This window comes from Eretmochelys imbricata, chromosome 12 (genome assembly GCF_965152235.1).
Source record: "Eretmochelys imbricata isolate rEreImb1 chromosome 12, rEreImb1.hap1, whole genome shotgun sequence".
Classification (NCBI taxonomy): domain Eukaryota; kingdom Metazoa; phylum Chordata; order Testudines; family Cheloniidae; genus Eretmochelys; species Eretmochelys imbricata.
This window is the reverse complement of record NC_135583.1, coordinates 40,664,085-40,676,843: the sequence shown is the minus strand read 5'-3', so window position 1 is coordinate 40,676,843 and position 12,759 is coordinate 40,664,085. Positions and strand designations below refer to the sequence as shown.

The window sequence follows — 12,759 nt, the reverse complement described above, 5'->3', positions numbered from 1 at the left end:
CGAGGGTCAAGGGGAATCTTACCCATTAAGGCCTGTGTGTGGCATGGAAGGCGGGCAGGAGGGAGGGGACAGCAGCAGTTTGGACTCGGGGTTCGCCCCTCCAAAGCAGTGTCCTGAGAGGACTCCAGCTCCAGCAGGCTGGAAGTTATGGAGAGACTAAAAAGGGCTTTTTAAATCCAGAAAAAAACTGGGCCCATTTCCCATGGACAAAGCAGCAGGGAACGTCAAGGACCCGGCCTCTCTGCTCTGTGTGACTTTATTACATTGCACCACAAATCAGGAACATAATTACATAGCACTGTGTGGGTAAAGGGCTTGGTCTGGTTTCAATCCCAGTCCGCATCTCCGTCGGGATTTTCGTCTCGCGGAGGCTCCTGGAACTGGATATTCGCCAGCATGTCCCGCATGGCTGCCATTAGCCTGTTCACACCCTGGTTTAGATCCTGCCCAGCTCCAGCCTCTTCATCTCCATCTTGTCTGACCTCCCCCTGCAACACAGCGCAAGGCACGTAGTGAGAACAGGGAGATCGAGAGCCCCCAGCGCTGAACTGCTCAAAATGGCTTGGCCTTTAAACCCACAAGAATCAGGGCATTCAGATTTCAGGCTGCCCTGGGGTATAAGATCAATGAATGACTTGCACTATGAGTCAGTCATTTCAGTTCTGCCTCAAAGCACTTGCCCCCTGAGCAGCTTTTGAGGAAGAGACTGTCAGAATTTTAGACCACTTAGGGAAAGCAAGCACGGTCAAAGCACAAGCCTGAGAGTCAGGAGATGTGATTTCTATTTCTGAAGGACAGTCATGTCCCCTTTCTGCGCCTCATCTGAGCAAGAGGGAGGACAACTGTTGTGAAGTTTGCTCTCTAATGGTTGTGAAGCACTGAGGACGTGCTGTGAAGTCACAAGGTATTACAGCAACTGCTACAGTTAAGGGAGCAAAAACAGTTATTATAAACTCACTTCCACACTCAGTTATTATAAACTCACTTCAAACCATGGTGCAGAATTCCTTCAGCTGGTTTAATTACATGGTGGTTAAAAAAAAAGCACAGTTCAGCTTCAGAAAGGGAGCTGTTGTCTTCCCCCAACTATGGGGGGCTAATTGATACGGTGGATCTCAAACACCCAGCCTGGCCTATGAATAGTTACCACCAAGACTGGTCTCTGCTGGTTTTTAATCTAAAAAGCATTGGAAAACATAGGAGCGAGCGGGCAGTTACGTTTTGTCACAAGCTCAGCACTAAAATCAGGATGCAGCGTCCTTACGCAAGAAGCTAGTTACAGCTATTCACAAGCTCCGCCAGCACAGCGGTGAGATCTAGAAGCTGCGCAGTTCTGAATTCTGCTTCAAAAACCCAACCAATTCTACAGAATTAGTGCAGCTTGCAGTCAAAATTTCAACATGAACCGTGACTCGGCCTCCTTGTTTCTCGGATTAGAGGGTAGTTACACTGCTAACATGACTGCTGCGGTGGTACTTCCTCACTCGTGATTTGACCTCCCAGCTCTCCTGGAGAATGGAAGCAGCCTGTCTTTAACTTATGCTCTTCAGAATACTCCCTTCACCAGCTGCAGGGATGAGAACGCTCGAACACACTGAAGGAAAGGAAGATTCCCACACACGTTCTGCATGCAAACAGACCTTACAAAGGGCGAGAACCCGAACTGCTGCCTTCGGATTTCATTGACTGACACAAGACATTAAATGTAGATGTTCCAGGATACACTGGATGAAAAGGCTTTTTGCAACTGAGGAAGACAGGCCCCTTCCCAGGTCAAAATCCTCCCCGTGTTCGTATTTGAGAACGAAGACTGAATGACATTTTGTAAGTGTGTGTTTAACAGTGGTAGTTACACACGTAGCCTCCAGCTAACGGTGCAATGGGTTGCTTGCATGCACAATACTACGCTGTGTAGGAAGGTTCGGTGCGGAATTCCACACACATGCTAGTACACATGTGCTATAGGTTCATTTAACATACCTGTAAGCTAAAATTTGGCAACAATGATCGAAAAAAGAGAGATAAAGTGCTTTCGTTGGATGGATGATTTGTCCTGGAAGAGAAAAACCCAAACAATCCCATTCAGTGAAACAAAGGACATTTGTATTTGACTCTCCCACACTCATCCCAGCTTTGCACGAAGACCCCCAGCTCCTGTACAATCTCACTTTGTTCTCTAGCAATGCATAGCTTTGCATAAGCCCGGTGCCAGGTTGGGGTAGGATTACCTGAAACAAAATGCTGAGATTCACTTTTCTTTGGATTCTACCACCCCCAGTTTAGTGAGTCTCTACTTGAGGCAGGAGCACTTCCACAGGGATGCAGGCTGTGCTCAGATTTCTGCACACCTTTGCAATGTGCATGACACTCAACAGAGCAGCTTCGATACAAAACAGCCTGCCCTCATGGCGTCTATCCCAAACCCCACCTGGAGGGATCCCTGCCTCATTCAGAGAGATTGATGCGAAGTGACATTTTGAAGCAGTGCTAATACTGAGTGGCCTCTGCGGACTGTCTCAGATGGTGACCCACAGACAGCTACCACCCCACAAAAGTGGCAGGACACAACCCCTGTCTGTATGGTTCATACCCCTCATTGAGCGCTGTAAGTAAAACTAATGGTTCTACTGTTCTCAGATGGAGGAAGATTTTACTCCAAGCCACGATTTCATTAGCGTCCACGCCGTAGTGTGCCTGGGCACTTATTAAAGCAAACAGCTGAGCTATGCAGAAAGACATGAATCCGAAGTGGAGAAATACCTTTCTGGTCTTGTATAGGAAGTGATGGAGTCCAAGGGAGGCAGGGGGTCAAACCCCATTACGGGCTGGGATGTCACTTCCTTCAAAACGAGGGACAAAAATCAGACCCCTGTCAAAACACTGCTAACTTCTCATGCCTCCTGTCTAATGGAGCAACCATGCCACCCGGCATGGGCAGAGAAGGCACACAACTGACCTAGGACAATAAGTCCTCCCGGGCACATAGTCCCATGTAGCATTAAGACAATCACAGCAGCCGTGTCATGGCCCCAGTTGCCCTAGCATAGCAGGACAAGTCTGGGTACCTCCACAATCAAACACTTGCAGCACACCCCTATGCCCACCCCTGGGGCGAGGCGCTCAGGGAATACACACGGCAATGCCTTGGTGCAATGGGCCGAGGCTATTTCTTTGTGACACTATTAAGCCTGGGACCTATTTTTGGCTTGGCTTCCCCCTTGCCTGCTGCAGCACTTGGCCTGGCCCAGAACGCCCAGCTACCGGAGGAGGGGTTCTCTGTGGGTGCTCCACAGAGAGCGAAGCCTGCTCTGGAGCAATGGGACAGGCAGAGACGTATAGGAGACCAATGTCTCCATTGAAGAGCCCCACTGGGCTTGGTTTGACATGGCCGGGGGGCACAAAGGGAGCCCCTGGGGGGCCATGACGCACGCGTGACACTGAGGACACAATGCCCCATTTTTACTCACCAGGGGCAGTGCTGCCGTGGCTTCTTTCAGCTCCGAGAGAATCACATGGCGAGAGATGTTTCTGGGGGCGCTCTGGTACCGCACCTTGCGCCTAAGGGCGGACAGGGAAGGGCGTCACTGACGCACACCACAATGCACTACGGCACTGACAGGGTTTGCATTCCCTGGTGGCAGCATCAGCTTCATCCCAGCCTCCTACGGGATGTGCCGTGCTCATCAGACCCTCCCTCGCCTGGCATTCAGTGGCTGCACCGGTCCCGGTGAGAGCGGCCATACGCTCAGATACCACCTGGGTGGTGCTCTCCAGCAAGCCCACCAGACCAAGAGAGCCAAGCGGCCTCAAAGGAACGCTGCTGAGATGCCCCAACAGTCCCACCCCTCACCCCCCGCTGCATTCCAATCCCTACTTCAAAGTGCTCACCCTACCCACACCTTGCCCGTCTCTGCCTCACAAGTCAGCCTATGATGAGCACATCCCTGCCCTCAGCAGTGTGACAAGGTGAGAGCTCCCCCCAGCTGGCCTGGTCACTCTCTGCCAAGGAGGGAGCGGCCTACACACACAGTCTTTGTTAGCAGGAAATCTATCTGCTTCTCAGGTTCATTCCAAGGCCCTGGTGACAGCCAGGTGAGAGTCAGAGCAAGGAAAGCAAAGAATGGGACCTTCTACTGAGCCACAGATATAGCGATTCTCAAACTGTGGGTTGGGACCCCATTTTAATGGGGTCGCCAGGGCTGGCTTAGACTTGCTGAGGCTCGGGGCCAAAGCCCAAGGACTTCAGCCCTGGGCAGTGGGGCTCAGGTCACAGGCCCCCAGCTTGGGGCTGAAGCCCTTGGGCTTTGGCCACCCTGCCCAGAGTGGTGGGGCTTGGGCTTTAGTCCCCCAACAGGGGCATCAGGGCTTGGGCTGGCTCAGGCTTTGGCTCCCCGTCCTGGGGTCATACAGTAATTTTTGTTGTCACGGTGCAATGAAGTTTGAGAACCCTTGACTCTCAGCTCACCTCCACGCTGGCCCCTATCTCACTAAGACTTCACCTTCCTGGCACCAAAGCTTCTCCCACCAGCGGGAGCACCTGCAGAAGCTACTTGGCAAGAGCATAAAATGGGGCCATCCCTCCCCCAGACCCAGAACAGCAGAGGAGGCCCCACCCCTGCTAACCCTGGAGGGCACTAGGACCCAGGCGGTGTTCCCCTCTACCTTCACTTCTCTTTCCCTTCAGTTGACCCCTCTAAGTAACCCCACAAAAATCGGGGATCCTAGAGGCCATCGACTGCTCACTCTGCCTGCACATACCCCTTTCCACCCCCCAGTCTGTCTGAGCAGGGACTGGTTGCTCCAGTGTTTGTCTAGCATCTTGGACAATGGGGCCCCTTTCTTAGTTGGCCATAGGCACCACTGTAATCAACACGTTTAGTAACACCAGTCCAATGCAGCCTTTGTTTGTCCAACAAGATGTACAGCCATCAGCGACGCCACACAGTTGCCTACAGGCCAATGCAGGGACACTGGGGTCTAGACAAACGTCTATACAGCTCCAAGGGTTTATGGCTCCGTAACACGTGCTATCCTAACTGGAGGCGGGAAGATTTCCTCTTTGGTAAGGTGCTTTAACCCGTAGTGGTATGTGACCGCTGGGAAGCAGCCCAGGGAACCCCGATGGGACAGAGAAATGAGCTATTTGGTGGCATGCATGCTGTAATTTGTAATGACGCTGGGTAGCTCACTCGTGCACTGCATACACGGTACAAGAGTAGCCTGACAGCACTGGGCTCATCAACGCCAGTAGCTCAGTCTCACTGTCGAGAAAGATGAGGGACAAGGTAAGTCCCACTCATTCTGCAAACAAGGCACAATCTAGCCTGAAACTGCTGCAGGAAAGCAGGAATTGCAACTGCGAGGGAGAGAGAAGCCATGAGACCAAGGCATGGGTGCTGGGGTCAGTGAAAGGGGAAGAGGTGGAGGAGGACATGTCTGAACCCAGACTGGCAGCCTCCTTGGCTGCCCAGACTCAGGCGGCCCTTGCCCAGCTAAGCTAGGTCTCAGGAGCAGCTGGGAGTTGTTGTCTGCTATCCAGAGACAATCATATTAGAACAAAAGCACACTGTCTAGTGCAGGGGTGGCCAAACTTACTGGCCCTCTGAGCTACATATGACAATCTTCAGAAGTTCGAGAGCCAGGGCACACCTGCTGCCCCGAGCCTTGGCAGGTGCGCCCCACTGGGCAAAAGCCCCTACCGCACCACCTTGCTGCAAGGCAGAGGTCCTGAGCTTCCCACAACCAGTAGGTGGAGAATAAAGGGGTTGGGAGGGCTCGGTGAGCTGCACTTTAATGGTAAAAGAGCCACCTGTGATTTGTGAGCCACAGTTTGGCCATCTCTGGTCTAGTACTTGGCCGTTCAGATACTGCTGGTCCTGGCTACTTTTGGGGGTTCCCCCCAGTCCACCCCGAGGGGACAGGACCCAGCCTTTACACACTCTAAAGGACAAGCTGAAGGAAGTTCGAAACCTCAGTGCAGCTCAGGGCTCAAAGGCTGGGACACCAAGGTGCTATCGGCAGTTTGGCACAGAACTCCTCCACAGCTAAGAGGCAAGTTCCAAGGGGCACAGGGAACAGCACCTCCAGCACCTTATCACTGGCGTGGTCAGATCTAGCCTGCTTGCGCAGTGAAGTTCTACATGCCAGACTGCACGCAGCATTCTGGGCCTGGGACAGGGTCCAAGACCAACAAGGCTCTTTGATCTAAATCTAGACCCCGCCTCATCAGAGTGTTTCAATGCCTCCATCTTGAAGGTCTAAGGTTCTAGGGTATCTGGTGCGGAAGAGCGGTCGGCCTCAGCCAACCGTACTCACTTCTGCGCAAACTCCTCCACCGCTGGATCACTCGTGTCCACCCTCCGTAATACTTCGTGAACGTTGGTTTCCAGCCAGGCCATGACGGCAGGGTCCTTCCACAGGGCGTGAGTCCTTCCTACGTACAGGGAGACCAGCTGGTTCAAGGCAGGAGGCTGGCTGTGGGACACAGAGTGTTATAACACAGCAGGCACTGCTCACCCCAGCCCACCCGGAGGCCTGTCTCAGATTCTCACACTGAACAATGAGCTGCAATCTCCTGTGTTTCCTATTTGCACCAGCCTCCACCAGCTTACTGTGTCTCGAACGACGGAGTGCTGTTCCCAAAACAGCCCCGACAGGGGGAGGATGAGAAAGCGCCCCACCTTTCCCTGAGATCCAGGCAGTGAGATGACCACAGGGCACAGAAGTCCCAGAGCCAGACAAGCACCCGGAGGAGACAGCCTGCCCAGGTCACATGCACACACGAGTGTCTGCTGCAGTAGGCACAGACACTTGCAAGGCCCAAGATGAACCTATGGCCTACCTATATTAAGCTGGGGGTTTTTACTGGGCATTATCTATCTGGGTTCTCCTATGGGTCCCCATCAGCCTGCTACCCAAGTGCCTCCCATGAGCAAACAGCCCCCTCTCCCACTCCCTGCTGGGACAAGCAGTTACTCCTCTCCTCAGTTCCTGGAAATGCAGACTGCAGAACGAGCTGAGAAACCCGCCAGCAGTGCAAGGCGAAGCTTTGATTCCTTCCGTTGAAAAGCTTGGGCAGTTCTTACCTTATCTGAGCTTGGAGTCCAAAAACAGAATGTGAAGCAACCCTGGAGTCTGGCTGCACGCTACAGCGATCCAGCAACGGCATAAGAACTGCAAGAGAAAATCAGCGTCCACCTTCAGCACACCACAGACAGGGACTGCCAGACCTACCAGGTCCCCAGTGCCAGCGGCTGCAAAGAGCTCCTAGAACTGGGACAAAGGCCAGCTGGGGAGAGCAGGTGCTTTTCTAGAATCAGGCCATGTCTGCTCTACAGGGGAAAGCCGATCTAAGCTATGCAATTTGAGTTACGTTAGTAGCGTAACTCAAGTCGACATACTTAGATCTGCTCACAGCGGGGTCCACGCTACGCGATGTCGACGAAAGAGCGTCTCCTGTTGACTCCCCTTGCGCTCCTCATTCCAGTGGAGTACCGGAGTCCACGGCAGAGCGATCTGCGGTCGATTTAGCAGGTCTTCACTAGATCCACTAAATCGACCACTGATGCATCGATCACCAGGAGTTCATCCCCTGGTAAGTGTAGACAAGGCCTCAAGCACCAGACACATAGGAAGAGGACAACGTCCAAATTTATGGCTGAAGACTCTGTTGCACATTTTATTATATTTAGCAGACAGCAGAAACTGGACCTTTGTTCACATAGCTACATCTACGTGATGCTACATCTGCTACACAAAATGTTTCAAGTTGTGTTTTTTTAAATCACTGTCCAGAGCTTTGCATAAGCATTTAATGAAATGCCAAAAGGAATAAGGTACAATGTCGTGACATTAACACTGCCGGCCTTTGAACTTGAATACAGGTTTTATTTTCGTCCTCATGACCAGCAGCAGAAAGGATGGGTTATGTCAAGAGTCAACACAAACTGAACCCCTTTGTTCACGGAGAGATGCATATTCCTGCCTGCAAAGGCAAATCAGTTCTGGCAATCTATGTCCCCTCCTGGCCCAGAGGCGCTACATGGCTCCTCTCTGGAACAGAAGAAAGTGGATGGATGGATGAAAGTGGATGTGATAGGAGCCACAAACAGATCATCTAAAGTGTAACGGTGCCTCGGAGGGAACAGACAGTAAATCTGGATCAAAGCATCTTCCTGTGATGACACAGAATCCGTGCTCCTGCCCCCAACCTGTGCACATGTGATGTGTATATTTATACATGGGGGAGAGGCACCGAATGTGGTGCAAGCTAGGAGGGGAATAGCAGAGGGAGGGAGAAGACACAGACAGTTACTGATCCCTTTCTAACATACTGAAGGCTGAGGGCACCAAATATTGCCCATAAAGTTCTACAGTCTTTTCTATAGCCCCACTGCCATCTGATGCATGGGGCATAAGGCCACGTTCACCATCAGCTGGGAATCAACACTTGCACAGACTAAAGACCGAACATGGAACACTCCACCTTGACCTGAGGGACTGTGCTGCACTGCATCGTGGGACCTAGTGCCTGAGAGCCACGTCTCTGTACTGAGAAGGGGCAGGGCCATCTGCTCCATTACAGGAATAATACGTCTGTCTTCAGTCACTGAGAGTTTGGCCGTTGTTTGTGTGCATAAATCCTCAACCAGACATTCTGGGGCTGTTTGCCACCACACTTACCGCTCGGGAACATGATCAGCGCATGCTGGAGAAGGTGGGCAGCTCTCTCCCGTGCCTGGCTTAGCTCCACTTCCGAGAGCTCTTCCTGCTGGCTCAGAAGGAAATACGCCAGCGGAACCGAGAAGGCAAAGTTTGGGAGCTGGGACAAGTTTCGGTGACCCTGCAGATGAAAGAAAGATTTCCCAGGCAATGGTAACATTGGTGCTAGTCTCAAGACTGCTCGGTTACACTCCTGGGGGTACCACCTCTCATTGCACGACCTCTGGAGAATTACTTCCCATTCTGTGCCTCAGTGTGCACATCTGTACAATGGACAAAGTGATACCAAACTCACACTATTGCTTATACAGCACTCGAAACCCCTGGTTCAAGAGAGCCAAGTCTGGTATCTTAGGGTACATTCCAGTCAGTGTCTGCAGTTCTGGTACAAGCGGCCTGGCCCTCGTCCCCTATGGTGCAGCTGCCCTCCCTTCTCAGCCCAGCACTCGCAGAGACAGGTCACTGAAGGGTGTGGAGCCCCAGGAATCTGCTCTTGTCCAGTTCCCGCTCACCTCCTGCCAGGGGAGCCGGCTGCCAACTCACCTCCCACTCTTGGAACATGCGTGTCAGGAAGGCGTATTCTCTAGCTCGGAGCGACAGCAAATCAATAAGCAGCAGCACACACAGCGGGTCATTCTCCGGATCAAGGCTAGGAGAGGGGGAGGGGATGAACCAGAGGAGCAGCATTACAAAAGCTCATGATAGAGTTACTCACTCAAAATCAGACCGGACTGCTGGCTTAAGACTCAGCCTGCCAGCCCCACAAACTGGTCACAGTTCATGGGATGGCACCGATGAGGGAAGCACAATCACTGCCATGTGGCAGGACAATAAGGCCACTCAGACAAGGCAGCGTCTAGCCAGGGCTAGGAAGCACAGGACCAGGCAGATACAGAACAAGTCTATGGGCCTAGAGGGGGACAGAGCAGGAGCCTGCCCAAAAGAGAGTCCAAGCCGTCTGCAGAGAAAAGTACAGGTACAGAGCACAATTTTCCTGTCAATGCTGAAGGTGAGGTGTAAACTGTTCTGCTCTAGCTCAGTGTTTCTCAACAATCGGTCTGTGGACCAGCCCCAGTCCTGAGATCTCCCTGACACTTTAGGAAGGCAGCAAGCTGGTCCCTGGTATCAAAAAGGTTGAGAAACACTGAACTAGTTCAATCCCAGCTATTGCACCTGAAGCAGGAAGTAATTCAGGGAAATTCTATGCCCTGTTATGCAGGTCAGCTGCCCTAAACAATCACACAGGTCCCTTCTGGCATCAGAAGCTATGGAATAGCCAAGTGTGCCGATTGTCCCACAGAGCCCGGAGACAGCCCAGGCAGCCAGCAGAGTCTGCTGTCAGACCCAACACTGATCTCTGGTTCCCGGACCTTGCAACGCCCAGCGCACAGCATAGGGGTGATGCGCACCACCGTGGAACCCCACTGCTAACGGCCAGGAGGCGGAGCACGCAGTCAGAGCAGACTGTAGTCAGACTCATCATTACAGGTGTAGCCCACTGGGAAGACAGGTCCTGGTGTGCAAGGCTCTACCTTGATCTGATCAGCCAGACCACCGGGCGGAACGTCAGCCAAGGCCTGCGCTGAACTCCATGGCCATGCCTGGGCTACCCAGCATCCCTCCAACTTGTCAAAAGCAGCAGCAGAGCAGTGAGGCAGGAGAAATTCCTTTCTGCCCAATACCTGCCCCCAAGGAACCGCTCAGGCTACATCTACACCAGGGCCTTTGGGCAATGTTGGACTTGCAATGGTGGGAAATTTTGCCAAGCCTGGTGCAGACAAGGCCCGTGTGGTGTTCAGAGCCTGCACTCTATGGGCAACCAGAAATCTCAGTGCCAGCCCAACCGGGATGCTGTACGGATTCTGCACACACTCCCCCGAAGGGAGCCCAAATTAGAAGGGCCCAGCACTGCTCTTTACCTCAGGATAAGTTTGCAGAACTCCAGGGCTGTACGGGGACAGCCTCTCTTCTCCAGGAAGATCATGTGTTTGAAGAGAGACAGGTAGAAAGCTCTGCAAAGGCCAAAGCAGAAACACGTTGAAAAATACACAGGCAGAAAAGAACCACATCACCCTGCTACTTCTGAAAAGGGGAAACACTGGGCCTGAACCCGGCTACCCGGAATGCCAAGGGCAGATCCAGGTATCTTCTTCTAGCTGAAGACCTTCCAGGCGGGAATGTGGACAGCCAGGTCCTGACTCCTTTTTCCAGGAACTGGTCCATGTCTCCATCCCGAGTTCTTGGATTGTATGGAATGGGATGAGCTGGGGGACCCGAACTCAGGCTATACTCCCCAGGACGGTACAGAGCTGGGGCCAGGGGCTCTGGAAGACAGGAGAGGGAGTCAGGGATTCTGTTCCAATTTGACTGCCCAGGCTTACAGCAGCCACGATCTGCAGCCGCAGCAGTTGCCACAAACTCCTCATGGCTTTCAAGTTACAGATGTTGGAGAACTGCAGGGGTGGGTACTAATGTCAGAGTTGGAGAAGCACCTGAATTGTGACAAAAAGAAGTCTGACATCAAGTTGGAACTGGAAGCACGAGCAAATTCAAGGTACTGAGGGGCAAGCAGTTTCTGCATCCGTCTGCTGTTTCCTGACGGATTTCCTGCCCAGGTGCAGAAGTTGGGGCTCTGATTAGCTGGACATTAAATGAGGGTGAACAGCACACTCAGAACCACCTCTAGGCTGAATCTCATTTCCCCATACCAACCCCATGCACAGAAGAGGGACAGGCTGGGAGGTCCTCACCTGTTCTCAGGTCTCCGGTAATCAAGCCTGCAGGTTCCACTGGTGAGACTGAACACAGGGTGAAACGCACACTCCAGACTGTACAGCGCTCGTTCTGCACACAACACAAGCACTATTAGGGGAATGGCCATACCTCATCCCCACTTCTCAATGTGGCAGTCAAATCCAGCCCCCCGGACACCACTGACAAATGGCTGCTCAGGGGCCTACAGCCCACAGACCATGCAGTCTGAGTTTCCTAGCAAGGGCCACGGCCACACCAGTGATTAGTTTGGCAGTCTCAGCAGACCTGAAAGGCTGAGTGATCCCAGTTACTCTGCAGGTCAGGGCCAAGTGGAACATGCCTGCCAGGCTGTATCTGTCCTGCACAGAGGACTGTGGGCAAGCCACCTTTCCCCAGAACTACGTTTTGGGTGCTAGGATTTTGAACAAAAATTTATCGTTGGAGGCCTGGGCTCAGGGCTCAAGGATGAGCCAACTGCACAGCTATCTTGGGATTCAAAACCACAGATTCTGTTCTAGCCCGTGGGGCCTGGTATCGCCTCCATCTGATACCTTCCAATCGGCAGCAGCCCAGTGCTGGTTTTCCAGCAGTGCCCCGGCTCGCCAGTGACTCTGTCTCACTGAAGATAAGACTATCATTATCTGCACGTGTCTGGGTCTGCGGATCACACCCAGCACTCTCTTTTCCATGCGGCAGGGACTCAAACATCCCCGGACCAGGCAGAGTCCCCAGCCTGCTCTCAGCGGCACACATGGACCTTGAGTTATTGCCCCTTTCTGAGGTCTGGTTGTATTGGCAACAAGACACCAGAGCAGAGAACTCAGTATAAGCTGCCTTCCAGAACTCCCCATCTAAGAGCTCCTCTGTCCTCACTGGACCTGCCCACCAGCACGACTCAGCAGTGACCCTGAATCCCACTGCCAGGTCTCGGTACACTGAACCCTGCATTCCTACCGAAGGGCTTAGAACAGGCACCCTGTTACACTTCAGAAACTTGCTAAGATCAGACGTGCTTCCCAGTGCTCAACCCATATAGGTCCACTAGCTTCAGGCCAGCACCAAGGAGTTGGATGAAGACTCTGGAAGCCCCTGATCTTTCAACAGCTACATTTCCTATCCACTGAAAATCACAATCCAGCCTCCTCAGAGATTTCTGGAGGGGCTGGTCCTCTGAGAGTCCCCCTTCGCCCTCTGCCATCCTCAAAGGTCTCATGTCTGGCCAAACCCTGTTCCTCCCACTGACCAGCACCCACCAAACTGCACCCAAATGGGACGTGACTGAGT

The 12,759-nt window shown here is 52.8% G+C and overlaps 1 protein-coding gene across 2 annotated transcripts in view; it reads right to left on the bottom strand.

Moving 5' to 3' along the window:
• Positions 1-240: 240 nt before the first annotated feature.
• TCF25 (TCF25 ribosome quality control complex subunit) overlaps positions 241-12,759 on the bottom strand; it is a 28,024-nt gene continuing 15,505 nt past the window's right edge. For both annotated transcript variants that reach the window (XM_077831484.1, XM_077831485.1), the window contains exons 9-18: positions 11,472-11,565; positions 10,641-10,733; positions 9,265-9,370; positions 8,683-8,842; positions 7,086-7,173; positions 6,316-6,474; positions 3,468-3,558; positions 2,761-2,840; positions 1,981-2,053; positions 241-488 (exon numbers count right to left, since the gene is read on the bottom strand). In XM_077831484.1, coding sequence (XP_077687610.1) covers positions 327-488; positions 1,981-2,053; positions 2,761-2,840; positions 3,468-3,558; positions 6,316-6,474; positions 7,086-7,173; positions 8,683-8,842; positions 9,265-9,370; positions 10,641-10,733; positions 11,472-11,565 — 1,106 coding nt within the window. In that variant the 3' untranslated portion in view covers positions 241-326. The remainder of the gene's footprint in view (positions 489-1,980; positions 2,054-2,760; positions 2,841-3,467; positions 3,559-6,315; positions 6,475-7,085; positions 7,174-8,682; positions 8,843-9,264; positions 9,371-10,640; positions 10,734-11,471; positions 11,566-12,759) is intronic.